The 22,072-nt window shown below is 42.9% G+C and overlaps 1 protein-coding gene across 8 annotated transcripts; it reads left to right on the top strand.

The window, feature by feature from the left end:
• Positions 1-808: 808 nt before the first annotated feature.
• dido1 (death inducer-obliterator 1) lies at positions 809-21,815 on the top strand. Of its 8 annotated transcripts, none has more exons than XM_081705206.1 (17): positions 809-1,103; positions 3,757-3,840; positions 5,216-5,315; positions 5,678-6,599; positions 6,929-7,295; positions 8,618-8,842; positions 9,484-9,724; positions 12,550-13,129; positions 13,396-13,555; positions 13,688-13,804; positions 13,931-14,092; positions 14,621-14,774; positions 14,865-15,354; positions 15,760-15,907; positions 16,074-16,163; positions 16,286-16,481; positions 17,661-21,815. In XM_081705206.1, the coding sequence occupies exons 3-17, from the start codon at positions 5,234-5,236 to the stop codon at positions 21,278-21,280; spliced, it is 7,554 nt and encodes a 2,517-aa protein (XP_081561332.1). In that variant the 5' UTR covers positions 809-1,103; positions 3,757-3,840; positions 5,216-5,233; the 3' UTR covers positions 21,281-21,815. The 8 variants fall into 8 exon arrangements, with proteins under 8 accessions (XP_081561332.1, XP_081561331.1, XP_026879121.2 ...); XM_081705205.1 differs by having other exon boundaries at positions 5,675-6,599; XM_027023320.3 differs by having other exon boundaries at positions 5,196-5,315.
• Positions 21,816-22,072: the final 257 nt, after the last annotated feature.

Below are 22,072 nucleotides of genomic sequence, written 5' to 3'. Positions count from 1 at the left end.
TTTCTGGTGCTTCTTTCTGAATTTTGGATACATTTGTTCTCTGTGACCCTTGACTATTATAGCATTCAGATTCATCAATCTCACTCCTAAGTGATAGCAACATCGGGAACAAGGAACATGAAAAACTTGAGAAATACCAAGGGCTGTAGGAAGAGCTTGAAAAGATGTGGAAGGTGAATGTGGAAGCAGCAGTGGTTCTTGTGGTAAGTGAAGCACTAGAGGCTGTGTCCCCCAAACTGGGAAAATGGCTCCAACACATCCCAGGAGCAACATTTCAGATCTCCAACCAGAATAGTGCAGTCCTGGGAACAGCTATGATACTATGTAGGACCCTCAAGCTCCCATAGAAGGCAAGGACCCAAGCTTGAAAGAAAGCCTGCTGATAAGGGACCTCTGTCCAAAACGTCCTGTTTCTCTGGAAACTTTACTTTGATGCAATTTTGAATCTCTCTCTCTCTCTCTCTCTCTCTCTCTCTCTCTCTCTCTCTCTCTCTCTCTCTCTCTCTCTATATATATATATATATAGATATAGATATAGATATAGATATATCTATATATATACACACACACACACACACACACACACACACACAAAGAGTGGATATGACTAATGAGGGAAAGTAAAGGAAGGTTTTTTGAGTATTCCTCCCCACATTTTCAACAACTACATTATGAGCCTCCCAGGTCCCTCTGAGTGCGTTCTCGTAGATATGAAACGTTTGTGGGACGGTTTTTTTTATTTCCTCCCCGTAGAGAAGTGCAGAGAGCTAGGTTAGCTGTTGTGAGAATGTCGTTCTTCATATACCGGTATGCGCTCAGACGGCAAGCTACCCCTACAGTGCACTCTATAGCACTCGTAAGTCACAACTCGTAACTGGAAGCGGTCCTCTGTGCCTTAGACTCAGCTGCAGTCACGGTTTCTCCCCTGTCCAGCCGTGGCGCTGTGGCGACATCCTCAATGTCACAGGCTCATGTTCGTCCTCTACTAGTCCTGGCAACAGCGCACTCTAAATCCACTCGTATCATCAGCAAGGAGAGAAAATGGAGGATAGGTTGTTGCGATGAGACGGCGTTGCAAACTTAGCTAGCCACCACATTCATGAGTGAGTATTACTAATATAGTCTGTCAACAGCTAGATGCATGGTTATTATTGTGTGTTTGACAAAACTAATTATATCAGGCTAACATCAAAGTCATACGTACCATTCTAGTTAGCTATTTGAGTCTAATTACCAATAATGGCGCCACGGTCGAAGGCCACCATGTTATCAGTATGGACGAAACATTCTTCCTAGTTGTAGAGAAGAAGTAATCGTGGCTTCGAGAATTTTCCCCACTGCGTTTTAAATCGCAAGTGTGGCCGTGCTCGCTATGTGTTGCATTCCTATGAACTTTGGTAATCATGAAAAGAAACCATGTTAACAGACTTTAAGTCGGCCTTCGTTTTGTATCACTATGGTGATTTAAGCTAGCTAGCTAGCTAGCTAACGCTAATGTGCCTAGCATTGCATTTATTCGTACGACTCAAGGCAACCGCTTGCAATACATTCGCCTTATGTAACGTTAGCTGTCGTGACAATCTATAAAGCTAACGTTTTACATTTGTGTCGTAATATGTGATGTGGTTCTCGTAGGCGAAAGCATAAGATAGTTTTCGTATGTTATGTTAGCTACTAGCTAGCGACGTCAAATGTATGTTTAGCCGTCTTGGCTAGCTCGTTAGATCGCGAGGACAGAGCGTGGGGTGTGTGCGCGAGGTTGTGTGTCGCGTGCATCCTTTCTTTAACCGACGGGGCTCGATCGTTTGTAGCTAGCTAGGTTAGCCGTGTTCCTTGCTTCGACAACGGCCGTGTTTATATCGGTTATTATTTGTGTCTAACTGAAAACGTTGTAGTTAAGGTTACCCATCCGACGTCAGTATCATGGCGCACTGTAAGTACAACGACCACCGTTCATTTTCCAGCAGTCTAGAAAGACTAGCTAGCGTTAGCTCTGGTTTTTCCTTTAATAAGCTAGCTAGTAGCGTTAGTTAGCTAACTAGGATACCTAGATCTGGAACCGCATTACTCGATCCGGGTGTGCATAAACCGGAGAGATTAACTTTAAAATGATTCACATTTGTTCTGCCGTGTGATTATATGAAAGAAAATGGTAATTTAGCTGGCTAGCTAGCCGTAGTCCTATTCGCTTTATTAGCTAGCTAGATTATCGTAGAGCTGCTGTCCATGAAGGAAACGTTTCTAGGTTGGCTGAGTTGTTTTTGAATTTAGCTAAGCTATATATTCGGTGTAAAATCCTGTTTGGGTTCGAATGGTTAGGCTTTGCATTTAAAGTGTTTCAAATATTGTGTTTTTAGAGATAGTTGGGTAGTAGACCCCCCCAGACATAGCCGGCGAATTGCGATCCAAATGGCAGTTAAGTCTCATTTTATTAGGTTTGCGCGATCGTCTGCAAGTTGCATATTTTTGTTGCATTTGGCGTCTCTGTAACTTGCTTGGTTGTAATCCACATTAAAATTACCGTAAACTTTGTATTTGCATGGCGTTTATATAACCCCGTCCAATATATTATTTAGAGTATTTTGATCCACGGTTGTGCTTGCATGTAAATATCTGCGATTGACTGTATACAAGAACAAAATCGTTTTAAAATCCTCGAAATACCATTCTCCGATTAAATCTTATCATTGTTTGAGTACCCACATTTCAAATGATGGTGCGAACGAAATGTAATGGCAATAACCAGAACAGTATGGGTGTTGATCAGATTTAAGTTTTTCCATAATTTTTGTCCGGGTCCTTTGTAATGGCATAGCGTTTTTTCTTCGAATTTGGCTTGTTCTATTGCGATTTTGATTTAATGTGTGGACATGGTTCGATTTACAGTAATTCATAGATTGAGACGGTTTTATTTTAGGCTTCCTGAAAAAAAACGCAAGAGACATTTTGATTTCGTGTACTTGATTAGACGACATGACTCAGCTTGCTTTATTCTATTTAACACCTTTGTCAATTGCACTTTTCACATTTTGTACACATTACAAAATGTATTCCTTCTTAGAAAATCTGTATTCCTTTGTGATTTCTCTTAAGGTGTAGGCCATCATAATTTACTCATCTGTTTAAAATGCTGTTATGTTGTACATGGAAAGGTGTTGTAGTTGTATGGCCTCAACATTTCTGAACTGGGTTATTCTTTCTTTTTTCATTCAGCCAATGCCAGTATTTAAATTCTTGTCTGAGAATGAAAGTAATCATATAATTGCATCTTGAACACACATGCAGTATTAATAGCACGTATGAGCTCCCGTGTAAGGTATCTTTAGCTTTAGTCATAATCCAGACTGGACCAAAAAGCCTGTGCTAATTTTGACACATTTTTGTAATTTAGTTTGCCTTCTGGCCTTTAAATTCTGTAATGATTCTTTTATTCAGTGGGGAAAATTATTCTAGTGGAATTTGATTGCTTCGGGGCAGCACATGTGGATGAAAAACCTTGCATGAAAAAGATGTTCTGAAGCATCTGAACATTTAGATCGGGGGTTCACACAGAGATGGAACTAAGATATATTCAACAAGATGGCTTGCTTCAGGTGTTTGACTGTTTATTGTTCAGAATAAATGTTGTACTTTGATAGTTACCCCTCCCACCAATGTGACTGACATTTAAACACAAACCAGGTAATCTTGTGGAGCTACATTGTCCTGCAGCTCTGTTTTTCTGTAATCTGACAAAGTTTGATCTTTCTCTCTCAGGCTTTCATTGTGATGTGTATGGATCAGGAGCCACTGTGATCCTGCACTGTATCCAGTTCTGCAGAACCTGAGTCACTCAAACAGGTGCGGTCCTCCATTTGTGTGTCACAAGAACAGACTCCTTTCTGATGTAGTTCGGTAATGTGAACAATGTTAACATTGGTTCTTCTGAGGCCCTTGTGTTGGTTCATCTGCCTATAGCAGTGTATTGGGAATTCGCACACGGTTGGATTCTTAAGTGCATTCTGTGATGAGGTGCCAATGTGTTGCATCGCAGTGTTAGATTTCTGCTAAGAACATTTGTATCATAACTCTCTAAGAGCAAATTCAGGTGAGCTCAGAAGATTTTGCAACATGCCTTAGATTCATTTTGTATTTATGAAGGCATGTATTTTTTTCAATTGAAAAAAAGACGAACACATTCTAGAAATAGAATGGTTTGCATTATATACAACAGGCATCAAGAGCACTTTTTTTTTTACTGTGGTTTAAAGGAAAAGTACATTAGAATTGTCTAATATGAAAGCAGAATTTTAAACGTATTTTTTTAAAATCATGTTGATATCTTGTGAAGCTTCATAAGTGATAAATTGGCCAGTTGTTTGACAGATCCCAAAGTGATCTGTTTAACCTATCTAATTAGTCTAATAACCTTGGAGTAATAGAAATTCAGAAATGCAGAGAAACAGTAATTCCCCAGACCTGTGTTTGGAGCTGTCAAAAGTTAAGACTTTATTGTTTAAAAATTAATTAATTAAAACACACAAACAATTTCTTGGTTTCACTTTCTTGTATTATAGAATTAGTGTATTCCCACCTCATTCAAGAGTTCAGGAGGCTGAAAAATAAATGTAGTACTTTAATAAAATGGCTGAATAGCGAGAAAATGTAAAACGTGTTGCATAGTTTTTTTGGTGCTTCTTGCACATTGTAGGATATTAGAAGGACATGCACAAAGTTGAATCGAATCTAATAATGGCTTCTTTTCACATGTGCTCTTCTGTTTTGCGTGTTCTGGATGCAGGGTAAAAAAAAAAAAAGTTGTAAACAAATGTCGTGAGAATGTAACTTTCAGAAGTTTGTCAAACCCTGCACATAGCATGGTAAAATGTATTTGCAGACTGTGCACCATATCCTCAAGTGGCCAAAGCACACATTTTTCTTCTTCAGTGAAATCTCAAGTTTAAAGAATGTTAATTAGTTGTTGGCTGTATTGTGAGATTGACCCCAGAAGCATTTCATGCTTATAATTTAATAGGTAAATAAAATTCCAATATTTTCCTACATGAAGCTTTCCAATATTACAATATTTTCCTACATAAATATTTTCCTACATCACCATTGCCTAGGTGGTAAAATACTTGTAAACTTTTTTTTTTGAGAGGGATGGAAAAGCTCAACTATACATTGTATGTGCTTTGCTTCTCTCTTAACTGTAGATATTCTGTTTGAAAAGTAGTGAGTGACTCCATCTGCTATGGAGGAGAGTGTGAGCCCTGAGCTAACTCAAGCCCCAGAGCCTGAGTCAAGCCAGGCTCCTTTGGATACCAGCTCACAAGGTACCCTAGCCCTGGCCCACTGATTTATGGCATGGCGTCTTGGTGAATCTTTTTTTAACTAAGTTCTGAATGGACTTGGTTCTTGACCTTGGATCTAAATGCACTGGATTTTGAATCAGTTCTCTTATTGGGTTCATTAAATTTGGTGCAGTGAATCAAATAATCTTGAATCATTCTTAAATAACTGCTCTTTGCTTGGGTTCTTTGGATTTTCCTCAATGTTGTCCAGTTTTACCATTTGGTCTGTTACAAATCAAAGCACTGTTTGAATTTCACATTGTTCCTGACAATCCACAAAATAAATGTGGTCTTTCCTGTATGTTACTAATCAAAGTCCTCAAACCTTTTCCAACACACAGCAGTTCCAGAAGAAGAAAAAGATGGCAAAGACCAAGGTGACGCAGCCCAAGAAGACACAGTAGAAGACCAAGCGGAAGACACAGAGAAACCTGCCAAGACCTCGGGTGAGTTCAAGAAGACCTGGGGCTTCCGTCGGACCACCATTGCGAAGAGGGACATGCCTGGGGAGACTGCAGCAGAAAGCCCCGAGGGTCGGAGCACGCCCGTGCGGCGAAGTGGCCGGCAGGCCAAACGCACTGACAAGCTCGAGGAGTTCCTGGTCACAGTGAAGCGAGGAAGAGGAGCAGGGAGGCGGAGCGCACCCACCCAGCTAGAGGGTAGTGACCCTCCATCCCAGACTCTGACGGACGTCGAGACAGCCTCAGAGGCCAGCTTTGACGGAAACGCGGAGGTAAAAATGGCAGAGAGCAAGGCGGCTTCCCCGGTGAGGAAGACCAGGGGCAGGGCTCGCAGGAGGGTGCGAGCCAGACCCAAAGGAGGCGCCGTCGGGTCGGTCAGCGAGGATGGTTGCAGCTCTGAAAACGAAGAGGAGGCTGGCGGAGATACTGTGAAGCAGAGTCGAGAAGAAGCAATGATGGTTGACACGGAGGATTGCAAAGCAGAGGAACCTGGGAGAGAACCAAAACAAGAACAGGATGTTGTGCAGCATGAAGATGAAGAAGAGAAGAGTGAGAAGGACGGCAAAGAGATGGTGGCAGAGGAACCTGCAAACAAGCGGCACTCCAGAAGTCCTGCTAAAGCAGCTGGAAAGGATGCCGCCCTTGGCAAGAGGGACGCCAAACCTAAAGCGCTCCAGAAGTCACGCAAGGAGGAAGAGGATGACGATGACGACTCGTCGTCGTCTTCGTCATCCAGTGAGTCTGACAATGATGGTTATGACCCAAATGCACTGTACTGCATCTGCAGACAGAAGCACAACAAACGGTAAGTGGCTTGTATGGAGTAGCACAAATGACTTTTGTGCCCTTCAGATATTTTACAGTAGTGAGTATGGCAATGTCTTAATACTTGCTAATTCACACGCAAACCTTGCGAGAGAATGGCATGGCTGTTGGAGTATGACTTGGTTTCTTTTTTGTAGTTAAACTGCTGTATTAAATGCCTTGGCATATTCTAAGCAACAATCTGTTTTCACATTTCCTTTGGTGAGAGCTAGACATGAAGCCTACATTTAACACTGTGCTGATACAGCTCTTTATTTGTTGTGGTAACTGAATGAAGGTGTTTGACTGACTCCCTCTGCCTGGCTGTAGGTTCATGATCTGCTGTGACCGTTGTGAGGAGTGGTTCCACGGCGACTGTGTGGGCATCACGGAGGCCCGCGGCCGCTTGATGGAGCGTAACAGTGAGGACTATGTGTGTCCCAACTGCACAGGCAGGAAGGCGCAAACCACCAAGCCCTCCGCCTCAGCGGGGTCTGAGAACGGCAAGCGGCCCACACCTGCAGCTCGGAAGGCAGACGCCAGCCCGGCAACGGCCGGCCAGCCTGCCACGCCCGCAGCCACGTCTGCGACCGCTCCTGCTGCAGAAGACAAGGCAGGGGAGGAGCTGGGCATCAAGGGAAGGATAGAGAAGGCCACTAACCCAAGCGGCAAAAAGAAAATAAAGATATTCCAGCCGGTAGGTTTTTTTGTACGGTATCCGTGTGATTAGAGCATCAGTCGGCTTCTTGCGTGGGTCATATGTGCGCTGTGCCTGAAGTCTCATTTAAAAGTCCTGCAAAGGTATAATACATTAGTTGTTAATAGTTTTAATAGTGAATGTCACAACATAAGTAGTTGTTTGCTTCATTTTAAAGAAAATGGTTAGGACGAATACTTAATCTGTGATTGTTGGTGTATTACTACCACACTCTTTATTAGGTGTATATAATATGATTGATGTTTTCAAAGGGAACTAATATAGTATTTTATAAGTTTTAGAAATGCACATGTCCTTAAAGTGTTAAAAGAGTAAATTTTACTTGCAGAATTTAAAAAGAGTGGGAAAATGATTGAGCTCCAAACTTCTAAAAATTAGAATTCTGTACTATAAAGCAGACTCTTACTGAAAATGTGCTCGGATTGAACCTTCAGCAAACCTGCCGTAAATTAGGTTCTCTCTTCTTTAATGAGCCTGATGGGGGGGGGGGGGTTGTTTTGTTTGTTTTTCTTAACACAAATGTTCTGAAATTCTCATTATTTCCATGCATCGTTGATGATCCAAGACTTGGAATACTGAAGGAATATCTAATTTCTTTGTAATCATTCACATAAGAGTGATAAAAATCTAAATTGTTTTTGATGTAAGCACAGTAATTGTTTTTTGATAAAATGCTAAATAATTAACCAAAAAGGGGCAAATAACAAATGTAATGATTAGAAGAAAGGTGTCTATCAATTTAATATGTGTGAACTTTTCTAATTGCACTGCTTGGTTTAATTGCTTCTCTATGCTGAAAGTATTCATGGATGTTTGAAAAATTCACTATAGGTGCAAAATGGATTTAAAGCTTTTCTTTGCTTCCAAAACATCACATGATCCTAGAAGAGCGTATGAAGTCGCTAGGTTTTTATTCCCACCGTTTTCCATTAAATGAAACCAAGCTTCCATACAGTGAAAACAAAGTTGGAGAATTTAACAGGTTCATTTGTTCAAAGACATGTTTATTAGTAGCACCACCTTCTAGAATTTGAATGACAAACTAAATGCTGTGTGATGACCTTCAGGATGTGTTCAGTAATGGTGTGTCTTTTTTAAGCAAGTGTAGCCAAAACGGTGCTAAATCTGATCCAGGATGAAGGACGGAAGCATTTTATTTGTATGTTTTTTTACCATGAAGTGGGATACTTTTGAAAGCAGTTATTGTACTAAAAACCATAGACAGCGAATTGCAGTTAACTCCTAGTTGGGGCTTTTAAAACTTGTAAAGCTCGATGGGTCTGACCACCGTGAGTTCTTAGCAGGCGACAGCTGCAGCTGCGGAGGGGTCGTCTCTCCCCAAGTGTATTGGCCCCGGCTGCGAGAGGGACGCTCTGCCTGACTCCGTCTACTGTGGCAACGACTGCATCCTCAGACATGCAGCTGCTGCCATGAAGACCATCACGACTGACAGCAAGGAGACCAAACCCAAGGAGAAGGCAAAGCCCAAAGTCCAGAAAAAGACTGCCAGCAAATCCGCACTCAAGGTATACGAGGCTGGAGCCGTTGTCGACCGTTTTTGGAAAGGCCATAAGGCTTTAATCAGGAAAGTAGGATGACAGAATCTGGCATCATATCCTGATACTTGCACATTTTTGCGATGCATAATAGTATCACTGATGTTTAGTTTTCCCTGAATTTTGGGAATAAATAACTTCTCTGTTAATAAATGGGACACACTGTTCCAGGAAAACAGCAGTGCAGTAATGTTACGTTTAATGTTTATTCTTATATTTACAAAAAATGCTATTCATGAAGGAATGGGAGGGAAAATCAAACTTCATAAAATATAGACCTAATATCAGCTACTAGCTACTGCACAGTTTTAATTTGATCTGTATTAGTTTTTAATGAAAAATGCACTTGGTCATTGTTTCTGGAGGATGCCCATGATGCATCTAACAAAAGCATTTAGTGATAATTCATTACAATTCTCATATTGCCCTCGCCTACAATAAGGCATTAATGAGCTATGTATGTATGCACAGTAAACAGTGATTTCCCAGTGTGGCTGATGGGTGCAGGTACCATAACAGTTTGACTGCCACCCTCCTTAAGTGGAATAAGCACATGTTGAAAGAGTGATTTTGAGTTCTTGTTTTTAACGCTTGAATGTTTGTTTCTTCAGAGGAGTCCAGGCGCTGAGCGTAGAAGCAGCCGGAGGTCCGCGGAGTCCCCCAGCAAAGCAGAAGAGTCGTCATCGGAGTCAGAGAACCGCGAAGACGAGGAGGATGAGGATGATGAAGATAAACTAGCCGAGGAGCATCCACCACCCCCAGCCATGTCGTCCTGGTCCAGCGACCATAATTACATTGCAGTAACGCCAGAAAAGACTACACCCATATCACCATCTGTGTTAAACAAAGCGTGTATGTATCTCCTTGAAGGTTTTCCACCCTTTAATGATCTGTCTTGCCTTGCTTTGAGGTGTAGAACTGCTAATAAGCAATGTGATTTGTGTTGCTGTCCATAAGGTCGTGAGGTTTTAACTCAGACCAGCAGGCTCTGTTAATACTGTAAAGAGATCAAATACCATCAGGAAATTGCTGGAAAGATCTGGAAAGCTTGGTCCTGCAAGACACAGGCATGTTGTGCTGGGAGTTTTTAATTTGGTGATCCAGTTGAAACATCTCACTAATTTTAATAGCAGTTCAAGTTAGCAGATTGTACCATATTTCACTATTGCGTTCAGAAGTACCCGTTTTAATGTGTATGGTATTCCTCAACAGGTGAGTATGTGTATAACTGAAATGGTAAGTATTGGTGGCTCTGAATGTGTAATGTGTCGTCACCAGGGAGAAATAAAATTATTTATAGGCTATTGAATGCACAAGTGCAGGGTGGAATTTCTGGGCACTGGTGAAGCCCCAGCCTAGACTGGAATTCAGTGGTATTCACCATGTGTGAATTGGTCCACACCTAGGCTGAATTGGTGCTGAGAAAACCACCCTGAGAGATTTAAAGACACTTCTTAGTCTTAAATACCAGAAACCATCCTATCTGGAGTGAAGTGCCTTGCCATGATGTGTATTACACTTTCTGCCAGGGGTCTGTATAGTGTGAGAGTAAGAAATTGAGTGTTGTGTGGGCATGAACGTTGACGTTATCAACATTATCTTCTGCTCTGATCTGGGAATAGTATCTTCATAAGAACAGAGGTGCTGACCACTCACCTGAACAGGTAGGTCTCCGAGTCTTTTTCCTCCTGCCCCGCCCCTCTCTAAGAATAGAGCAGCATCTGATCACATGGTGTCTGGCACGGACATTTTCTGTGTGTGCTGCACCTTTTTTTTTTCTTCCTTTTTTTCTTTTTTTACTCTTAACACCATGACTAACGGACAGTTTTGCATATCATATTCCTATGACTTGCATGCCCTGCATTTATGAAAGCCATTTTGGAGAAAAGTGACTTCAAAATAAAGTGATATTACAGATATTACTCTGATGCCGCGTGCTTCAATTTTGAGAGAAGTCTTTTTGTGGAGTGCGTCGGATATCATGGCCTCTGTCTCTTTATGGCTTTTGCCTGCGAGCAGCTGATCACCACAGATAATTGCAGTCAGAACTGCATTTGCTTGATGACCAAAGAGGGGGAAGATGCCTCATGGGGGTCCAGAGAAAAGGCCTGACGTGGCGAAGACTTCACCTGCACACTGGAGATCTGCAGTCTACCAGGCAGCATCCAGAAACAGAATCCACTGTCCTTAGTACTGCAGCACACAGAAAACCTTGAGCTGAGCATATGAAATCATTCAGTCTGTAGGTGGTCTCACATGCTTCTATTTCTTTGCTTTACAATCTGAAAAAGATGAAAATGCTGGCTAATAGTAAAGCTGGCATTATGATTATAAGCAAAGTACACCTTGTTAAATAATTGATTTTTTTTCTGCGTTATTAAATGGGAAGTTGTCTAGTGAAACTGGAATGTTGAATAAGGATATGAAGTTGGCATACTAACTGATGAGTTCTAAATGTCATGCATTTATGATGAGAAGAAGAATGCTTGTGTCCAGTGAAGGAAGCTTTGCTGAGAATAAACAATTCTGGTTTATAATAAACCTGAATTAAATAATTCTGATTACCTTATTTTGGCACATTTCTTTTAATAACGGGTTAAGATGATGTGCCTGAATTCATTTTGGGCATCAAAGATGAAAATAGTTTGATCAAGGCATTTTCACAATGATGAACCCATAGGATGACTGTCCTGTGTATTTTTCTGCACTGTGAATAAAACTGCTATGGTACCACTTCACAATAAGATGGCAACGGATCAACAGGCATTTACTGCTAATAACAGGAGGGTAGTAGCAAAACTGATTGTTGTTTTACCTATGTTAACCTTTGGGTGGCTTGGGTATATGCAAACATGTTTTCTAGGTAGGCAGGTCTTTTATGTAGTGACGTGCTGTGTACCACTAAGACTTGTGGTTGTTGATCATCTCATTCATGGGCATCTTGTATTCATAGTAATTTATTTCTTTGAGCTTGGAACTGCAAGTTTTTGAGAATTCATGTCTACACTATGAACTTTCAAAAAATGTTCATGTAGGGTGTAATGGATCTCTCTATTGTGACTATAAGAATCACATTAGTTTTTTTTAAGTAGAAATTGAAGAAGGTATTTTTGTGTGATTTGCAAAAGGCCTTACTCCAGTATTTTCTTACTGCATGTTACTGACAGATGTATATTATGGAACATCTCCACACCTTGAAGGTAATAATGAGTGGTGGTGTCACAGTAACTGATCCATCAAATTATTTTGTAGTTTCCTGTGTTTAATAATCTTCCTCTGACTCCTGCAATCAGTTTGAATGGTGCCGTTATCAAAACACGTTCTGAAATGTGTATTTGTCATAGTTTTCTCATTAAGGTTTTTGTGTGCCAGTTGGTTCCCAAAAATAAAGGCGCCCCCCTCCCCCCAATTAATGTTTTTTTGTTCACTTACAGTTTTTCTAACATAGTCCTTTATCTTGTTCTTTCTCTGAATTATTAGGTAGTGAATACAGAATCATGGCAAGGCACAATTATTCACACGAACAGTTATACATTCATAAAGGTTAATTATTGTGTGGTGGTGACAACTGGACAGATCCTTAAGTTTTCTTATGTATGATGTGCTGTTTTCTATGTTAGTATTTACAGTTTTATAATACTTTTTTTCATATTTATCTTTGCTTTTGTCTCTATCAGCTACCCAGAAGGAGAAAGAGAAGGATGATGAACAGAAGGACCAAGCAGAGCCAGAGAAGAAAGATCCAACTCCTATAGAGAAGAAGCCCCTAGCCACAACAGTAGCATCCCCCAAAGGGAGCAAGAAGCCCCTGGCTTTAAAGGCTTCCAAGTCAGCTCCTGCCCCCACACCCAAGGGCAAAGTGGGTAACACCAGCACTAATGCCAAAGACTTGAAAAAGCCACCCCCGCCACAGAGCAAAACTCTTAAATCCAAGAAACCAGGACCTCCCCCTCCCCCTATCCCTATCTTCTCCTCCTCTGGACCTCCTGGATCTCGGCTCCATGCCACTGGAGCTTTGAGCGTGGGCAAGAGCACTTTTACCATCCCCAAAAAGCAGCCCCAGGCTGGGCCGAAGGAGCCTGCAGCCTCCGGCCCCTTTCCTGCGTCCCGAACCACGCCCTTGGCTACACCGTCTACGCCCCAGCCCACCAGCTCCAAGCCAGCACAACAAGCCCCTGTTCCCCCTCCTCAGCCACCTCCCAACAACCAGATGAGATCTAATATTCGCCGCTCGCTCACTGACATTCTCTTCAAAAGGTGAAAAACAACTTTAAATGGTATTTTCATTCATTTCAGAAATTAGGTATTGTTAATCATTCCAAAATGTTATGGAAGTAATGAAATGTCTACGTAGTCGCATTTGTCAAAACAATTTGTAATAGTCTGTAATCACTATATTTAGGAAGACTGGAAGTGTAAAAAAGTGAGTTAATACTAATAGGGTTTGCTACATGAAAATTGTATATGATTTTTTTTTATATAGCTCTTAGTTTCATTACTAATGCTTAGGTATTGCATCTTAGGGTGAGCGACAGTGATGATCTCTCCATGTCTGAGAGTGAGGTTAGCAAACTGGCGGTCAGCATTGAGAAGGAGATGTTCAACCTCTATATGAACACAGACAGCAAATACAAGAACAAATACAGATCCCTCATGTTCAACCTGAAAGACCCTAAGAATAAGGTTGGTTAACAATCCTGTGTGTGTGTGTAATCATGTTTAAATGTGCAACTCTTTAGTTACATTTTGGGCTGTTGATATCTTTCAGAAAGTATATCTGGCAACTGTGTTTTTCCTTTTGATCTGTGTGAACAGGGCTTGTTCTATCGTGTGATTGGAGCAGAAGTCAGTCCATTTCGACTGGTGAGGCTCAGCCCTGAAGAGTTGCTCTCGAAAGAGATTTCTGATTGGAGGAAAGCAGATATTTCAGAGGTAACATCCCATGTTATCAAGTACTGCAGAGTCTCTTGTTTAGACTTTGTAAGGTCATCGGAGGGTAAAAGGAAAAATCACATTGTTGGTATAATAGTACCACTCATGATTCATTATATTTCCAAGGGTGTGGATGCTAGTGGAAGATCCCAGACAGGGCAGCCCAAAGCTGGATCCAGGCAGGAGGGCCCTCCCCCTGATGTGGACATGGAAGAAGCTCCTTCCACATCTGATGGAGATGTATGTATTCCTGCTACTTCTCAGTCTCCACGCTTGGCTTCTGCACCAGTAAGTGGTGGCTTCTGTTCACTTTTTCTTTCTTTTGACCTTGTCTGGCTTCTTCCTTATCCTTTTGCTTTGGTTGTCAAAAGCAGTTTCCTAAAAGTATTTCCTTGTTTTACATTTTATAGTAATCCCTCTCATCTTGATAAAGTGCTTTTGAGAATGTCTCCCTTGTTCTGTTTCTCATCTTCAGTCTTTACAAAATGCTTTCATCTGCAATTGCCTACAGATTCATGTCGACTGATGTCATTTAATAAGTTTTATTTATACAGGGTAATACTTCTGGCTCATTTTTTATTTTTAGACCTTTAGAAATGGACTCTTTACAGTCTTCTACAATAATTTTATTTTATCTTTAAACAACTGTCCTGTGCTTTTTGGCTTTTATGTGAGCACAAAAAAGTTGTCTAGGAATCCTTGAACGTGAGCCTTTTCAACCTAAGGCCACTGAATTTGCAGCGTGACCACGTCTGTCTCTCCTAAGATCACCACTAGCCTTGCCCTCTTGTGACCTTGTGTGTGTCTGTCTCCTAGGATCACCATGAGCTCCGTCCTCTTACTTCATCGCAGGGCTCTGGCTCAGCTGGGAAGAGCAACACTGTACCGGACATCTTAAGTAACATGCTAAAAGACACTACAGCGGAACACAGGGCTCACCTGTTTGACCTGAACTGCAAGATCTGCACAGGTAGGACCTATTTGAAGACAGCTAGATGACATGTCAGTCAGTCACACTGCTCTTCTGTACTCTGCTGACGATGCCTCCTGCTCCTTTCAGGTCAGAGGTCGGCTGAAGATGAACCAGTGTCCAAAAAGCCCAAAATGTCTGTTCCAAAAAAGCAAGACTTTTCAGAAAAGCCCAAAATAGAGCAGCGGCCTTCCAAGGTGCCTGCAGCAGACGTGCCCTCAGCTGCTTGCGCTGAGACACCTGTGCCTTACCCGCCGAGTGCCAGGGAAGAGCCAGGCAGCGTGCTGCCTGTGGCTCAGGCCCCTGCAGCCATTCCTGCAGTCTCCTCCGTCACTATAACCCGACGGGACCCGAGGACTGCCAGCCACCGCACCTCTGTGCCCCTCTTGCAGACTGGTCCCGATGTCGGCGTGCCCGCTGGTCCAGTGGTCTGCATGCCTGCTGGTTCCCCCGTGGCCACCGAACCCCCCGTGGCGGAGGTGAAGGGTCCACTGGCCATGCCACCTCCAGTGCCAGGATCTCTACCCAGAGCCGTGACGCAAAAACCAGACACGCGGCACTACGGTGCCGGCACGTCCAGGTATGGTGTTTTGCTTGAGTCGTGCCTTTGCTAGTACCTTCTAAGATGGCTTTTTCATGTTAAAATCTGTTTTAAGATAGAAATGTATTCAGTGCTAAAGATTCCTAAGCAATTCTGTCAACCTGTGGCCATGCACATATTTTCTGAATATAAAAAAAATTTCACAGACAAGTAAACTCAACCACTGTGAAAGATTCATTCAAGTGCACCAGAAGGAAGCATGTACTGTGATGACTGAATGCAGTTTTCCAGAAATTAATTTATTTGTGTTTGTGAGTGAAATGACATTTAAATAAAATTAGAGATGACCTGGACGTAATCACACAGGCACATCTCATTCAATTTTTGGCCTATCAGCTAAGAAAGCAGCTGACGTGCATCACTGCTGACTGTCTGTCTCTTCAGCATGCCTGACCCCACTCCTGAAGGAGAGACGGCCCTGTTCCTGTCAGGACAGGAAATGATGTGGAAGGGCTTTGTCAACATGCACACTGTTGCCAAGTTTGTCACAAAGGCTTACCTGGTCTCAGGATCCTTTGAGCATCTCAAGGAGGTTTGTTCTTGCCTTGTTCTTCTTACTGTTTGCCAGCATTTGTCACAGTCTTTTATCATCTCTAAGTGCTACTGTGGTATGTGCAGAAGGTGAAGTCACCAAGTGTGGTGGATTTATGTTAAACTAAATGCTAAGGCTGCCATTTCTTTCTTTCTTTTTTTTGCAGGACTTGCCCGATACCATTCACATTGGGGGTAGAATATCACCTCACACAGTTTGGGACTACGTAGGCAAATTAAAGACTTCACTATCGAAAGTATGAGAAACCAATGCAATGACTTAAATTGCTATTTTTTATGTAAATAGTATAGCCTAGACAAATACTGATGCAAAATTGCCTATAAACAGCCTGTGTCTTTTCCCTTATTTGTTTTCTAGGAGCTGTGTCTTATTCGTTTCCATCCAGCAACCGAGGAGGAGGAAGTCGCCTATGTGTCCCTGTTTTCTTATTTCAGCAGTCGCAAGCGGTTTGGTGTGGTGGCCAACAGCAACAAACGCATCAAGGACCTCTACCTCATCCCACTGAGCTCTAAGGACCCACTTCCTGCTAAACTCTTACCCTTTGATGGGCCAGGTAAGATCACACAAGGAGATGTAAGGAATAAGATGCTGGAAATACACATTTAATTGTGTATTAGCCTAGTTACCTAGTTGCACAGAGTATATAATTTACTACCTTCAGTTTCAGGTAAGTATGGATACAATCCCCTTTAATAGTGACCTGAGTGAAATGAGAGTTTGTTCCATGAAAAAGTGTTTTTGGTTGTTTTGTTTTTAAGTACTTTGCATGTGTTCTCAGATGTACATGATTGTTCATTTGCACATTTCCTCTTGGGTTGTGCTGTTTCTTGTCTGTAATTTGTATCATGTAATTTGTGTTTCTAATAAAACACACTGCCTCCAAATTTGGTGCGGCCCTAGATCTGTCTCAGCCTTGTTTCTTAGGTTTCTTTGCCATTGTAATAAATAATGATTAATCAGAAATGATGTAATTCCAACTGTAAAATGCTTCTGTGAAGCTACAGGTCATTGTGTAGAGTACAGGTAAGAGGCTCACTTGGATAAACAGAACTTTAATCCTGATGGTCTGCATTGCGTTGGTGATGACTAAGATCATGGTGATTGGTAAGTCGTCTGCTGGACTGTTGTGAGGAAGAATGGAGCAGCATATGAGAGAGGAACCAATCTCATATCATCACATGCTCGGTCCTGCAACATTTGCCTATTAATCCTACAGTTCTGCCTTTTTCTGAGCAATCGACCTTATGTTCTATACTTATAGACTGTAGACATAGCAAAGTGGCATCCAATCTTAAATGTCACTTTCTATTCTCTAATTAGGCAGTGTTTGAGGAGGAACTGAGTATTTGAAAAGAAGAGAAAATATAAGTGGTATGAAGATTACTCATAATTTGTGCATATATGCTTACATATCAGTTGTTTTTTCTGCGCCATCAAATGTGTCTTCATGGTAATACTATAGATATGTCTTAACTTATTAAATGAGTGTTGCCAACATGACATGTTTTGAGCAGTACCCCAAAATGAATGATACAAAATATTTGCATATAGGCACTACATTCTACTCTTTGGTAATGTGACTAGATGTGTGTTAATTGGAACAAACTCTCATTTCATGAGGTACCTGTTACATGTTGAACTCTGTAGGCTTGCATAAAATTCTATAGTGTCAGTTGGCAGTGATGATCACTTATTAGCATGTGTATAGACATTTATTTTGTTTTCTTGGCAGGGCTAGAGCCAGCTCGTCCCAATCTCCTCCTTGGCCTGCTCATCTGTCAGAAAGACAAGAAACGTCCTGGAGCACCTTTGGAGAGTGAGGAAAAACGGTCCAAAACCCAACGAGATGAGGAGACTGGACTCCCAAAACCAATCGTTCTTAGTAAAACTGAGAAAGCTATGCGAACCAGTTTGGAGTCAATGAGCACAACTCCTCCAGGAACTCCTCCTCCTATCAGCAGCTCGGAGTCTTCATTAGGTCCCCTTGCAACATCATCTGTGCTTTCCATCTTGTCTTCTGTCAAGGCTCCTGGTGTCACAAACAGCACAGGCAGTAATTCTCCATCTGCTACCACCCCAGCAGTACTTGGCCCATCTGCCACTCCTCTTCAGACTATACTGAAGACCCTGTTTGGTAAGAAGAAGCAAGATTCTGAAGCTTCTCAGTCACCTTCAGAACAGAGCTCAGCAGATGTTTCTGTTCCTCTGTTGGATCCAATAGTACAGCAGTTTGGCATTACAAAAGGTAGAAAAGTAGATGAAGAGGATGATAGACCCTATGACCCTGAGGAGGAATATGATCCCAGTGTTGCCTACAGTACAGAAAAAAACAGTGATCCCATGGTACCTGCAACCATGAAACAAACTGATGTCATCATGTCTAGTGCGGTGGATGATGTTGCTTATGACCCTGAAGATGACTCAATTTTTGAGGCGGTTAAGGTTGAACCAGGTTCTAAGAAACAACTAGATGAGCAGGAGGAACCAGAGCACCAGCAGCTACCTGATGTGTTAATTTCTCAGCCCAGTAAATCTCTCCTAGCCAACAGTCAGTTGCTTCAGCTTGGTAAAAAAGTGGAGGAGTTAGTTGTCAAAAGCTCAGCTACCCCAGTTATTAATCAGAGAAGGGATCCAAGGCAGAGTAGGGATCCGAGACAGGCATCTGCCAGTCGGAGGTTAACCACTGATTCTGCAGAGAAGGAAGAGTCCCTTGCTGTATCTGCTGCTGTTAGTACTACTACTGCCACTACTACTGCTGCCACTGTTACTACTACAATAACAGAAAAAACACCACTCGAGCTTGCTACAATTTTAGACACATTAGCGACTCAGCAAACTAAAGTCACAGATGCTCCTATGCAGCACACTTCAACTGTGGACACTACAGCAGAATCCAGTGAAACTACAGATACTTCACTGACACACAGTGATGCCAGCATGGACCCTCAACCGTTGCTTCCGTCTTTTACTCAACCAGAGGCATCAAAGTCAGTAGAGAAAGCAAAAGATGAAGAGGTACCTTTTCTAGACACAGAAAGCACAGAAGTATCCATTCCACTTTTAGGGGAGACAATAGACCCTGAATTAGTAGAAAGCTATGTAGATACAGACCCTAAAGGAAAGCCCAAAGAAAAAGATACACCCATTGAATTAGAAAGCAAAAGTTTTGAAGAGATTTGGCCTAATTCTGCCAGCATTTTAAAATCAGAACCCATCCCCTCTGTTGAAGAGCCTGCAGAAGCTACTCCAACAACATATTACAACATCTCAACAATCAGCACCCCTTTAACATCTATTGGACTGTCACAGGATGTCACTCAAGTGAGTTCATCCTACATGGATTCACACAGTTCTCATATTTCACACATACCTGCATCAAATTCTCAAACTGAATATCGTGGCCCACCAGATATACCACCTCCAATATCTTTTCCACCTCCAGTTGGACCTCCACCCATGCTTGGTCCACCACCAATGGCTGTTCCACCACCTATGCATATCCCACCTCCAATGTCAGGTCACCCTCCAATGCAGGGTCCCCCTCCAATGCAAATGCCCCCACCAATGCAGGGTCCCCTTCCACCACACAGAGAGAATGAGTATCCACCACCTGGTCCATATCCACCTTATCAAAATCAGTGGGCAAACAGTCCACAGTTTGATGCCTCGAGAGGACCACCTCCACCAATTATTACACCTAGAGGACCACCACCTCCAATCCCACCGATAGGTCAAAGAGTACCTCCACCTCAACTGTTCAATAATAGTATGCCCCCACAGCACATAGGACCCCGGGGTCCACTACCTGGTCCTCCACTTTCTGGCCCACCACCCCCTACTTTTGATGGACAGCGATTTAATGGGCCTCCACCACCTTTCAACTTCACCGGACCAAGAGGTCCTATTCCACCTTTTACAGGTCCCCCTCCTGGCCATTTTGATAGTAGAGCACCACCACCATCTCACTTCCCTGGTCCCAGGGCCCCACCTCCCTCTCACAGCATTGGTGAGCATGGACCACCACCTAACATCCCCAGAGGGCCTGGTGATCAGTATGATAATGACAGTGGAAATTCTTACCAGCAAGGGATGGAACAGCCCCAGACCCAACCAGCTCCTCACACGTACAGGGACAATCAGGGGCCCTCACATGCACCTGCTTTCAGGGGAGCTCCACCAAACCATTTTGAAGGACGAAGAGGATCTGCAGGAGAAGTGTCGGGGCACAGGTTCCCTCCTCCAAACCAGTTCCGTGGATCTCCTCAGCATAGAGGATCCTTCGAGGAACCGAGGGGAGGGGCCTCTCAAGATTTCGATAGGCACAGAGGACCCGCACCACAGCAGTTTGGAGCGCCAAGAGCTCCTCTGCCAGGACACTTTTCTGATAATGACGCAAGTGGGCAGTCGGCACGCTACCACTTTGATGACCATCCAAATGACATAAGGCCTATACGGGGCCCTCTGTTGCCAACGCCCCCTGAAGGTCCCATTCCGCTACCAGGCCGCATTGGTGGGCACAGCCCAGAACCCCATCGGGATGAACACTGGAGAAGGCATTCCCCTGAAATGAGAAGGCGCAGTAGCTCCACTAAAGATGGATCTGAACCTCACGAGCGGTCGAGTAGGTTTGATAGTGGCCCACGTGATCGAGATGGCCCCTCAAGGCTATCTGAAGAAAGGCAGCGAGATTTGTCAGAGGACAAGAGGCGAGACAGAGATCGGGACGGGCCGCATGGAGGCCGTCCATGGGGCTGGAACAGAGACCGTGACTGGGATCGGGTCAGAGATAGAGACCGTGAGAGAGACCGCAGCAGGGATAGAGACCGTGAGAGAGACCGCAGCAGGGACAGAGACAGAGACAGAGATAGAGATCGGGATCGCAGCAGGGAGAAGGACAGAGAGAGAGACCGTAGTAGGGACAGAGAGCGAGAGAGAGACCGTAGTAGGGAGAGAGACCGCAGCAGAGGCAGAGACACTGACAGACACCGAGGAGATGGAGACGGTGACAAGAGGAGAGACCGGGATCGAGAGAGAGACCGTGGCAGGGAGAGGGAATCGGACAGGAAAGATCATGACCGAGACAGGGCAAAGAACAGAGAAAGGGAGCGAGATCGTGACCGAGATCGAGACAGAGACAAAAGGCGAGAGCGCTCAAGAAGCCGGGAACGAGACCGTGGGAAAGACAGAGATAGACGAGATCGGGACAGAGAGCGTGACCGAGACAGAGAGAGGGAGAAGGACAGAGAGAGGAGAGAAAGGAGCAGGAGCAAAGACAGGAAGGAGGAGAAAAAAGAGAAGCCAGAGACCTCAAAAGACAATGACAAGTCTACGGATACTGAGATCACGTCCTAGTTGTCTTGACATCTTTCATATTCAAGAATGTTTGACAGCCTTTGATAACAGGATTTTTTTTCCTAAATGGATTTGCATGGATTTGAAAGTATTCTACATGTGTAATTTGAAGTCTTTTTCCCTCAGTTTACTGCATATTTTATGCTTTTTTTTTTTTTTCCTTTTATTACATTCAAGGGCTTTGATCTTGAGAATTTCAGTTAAATATCGTTAGAGGGGCAATGTCATACCATGTCACCACAACATCCTCCCTTCCTGTTAAAATATTTTAGGAATACATTCAATAACGTTTAATAAACAAAGACATGTAAATATGTATTTGTGTATATACAGGTTGTTTTTAATTGCATTTTTTCTAAGTAGAAAAGTGAAGCTTGTATAGCTTAAAAAAAAGCCCTTCTCTGTAAGGTCTTTGTATGTTGAAGCCTGTTTGGCACAGAATGGCTGTATCTGCAGGCTGTTGTCAGTCGATTGGCTGCCCTTAAGGCCTGACAGGTTTTGTTTAAATGTCTCGATTAAATTCCTCTTTGTATGATGCCTGTTTCTCTGACTTCTGTGGAATGTTTTATTGATTTGCATGATTCAGGGATGTTTTACATTATACATGGAACAAGCTGATTTATTTATTCTGATTTTCTTGGGATGATTGAAGGTTATACAGTTAAAAGGTGGGAATTATGGAGAGTGGAAGAAGTACTTGATTTGTGACCTGGAGGTGGGACTTGTCTGCTATCTCCATCTTGTGGTTAAAAGAAGAACAGCAGCCAGTAAATCGTTCAAGTAGGTGATTTG

This window comes from Electrophorus electricus, chromosome 22 (genome assembly GCF_041902795.1).
Source record: "Electrophorus electricus isolate QZ-2024a chromosome 22, ASM4190279v1, whole genome shotgun sequence".
In the NCBI taxonomy this organism is placed as follows: Eukaryota; Metazoa; Chordata; class Actinopteri; order Gymnotiformes; family Gymnotidae; genus Electrophorus; species Electrophorus electricus.
This window is presented reverse-complemented; position numbering and strand designations above follow the sequence as displayed.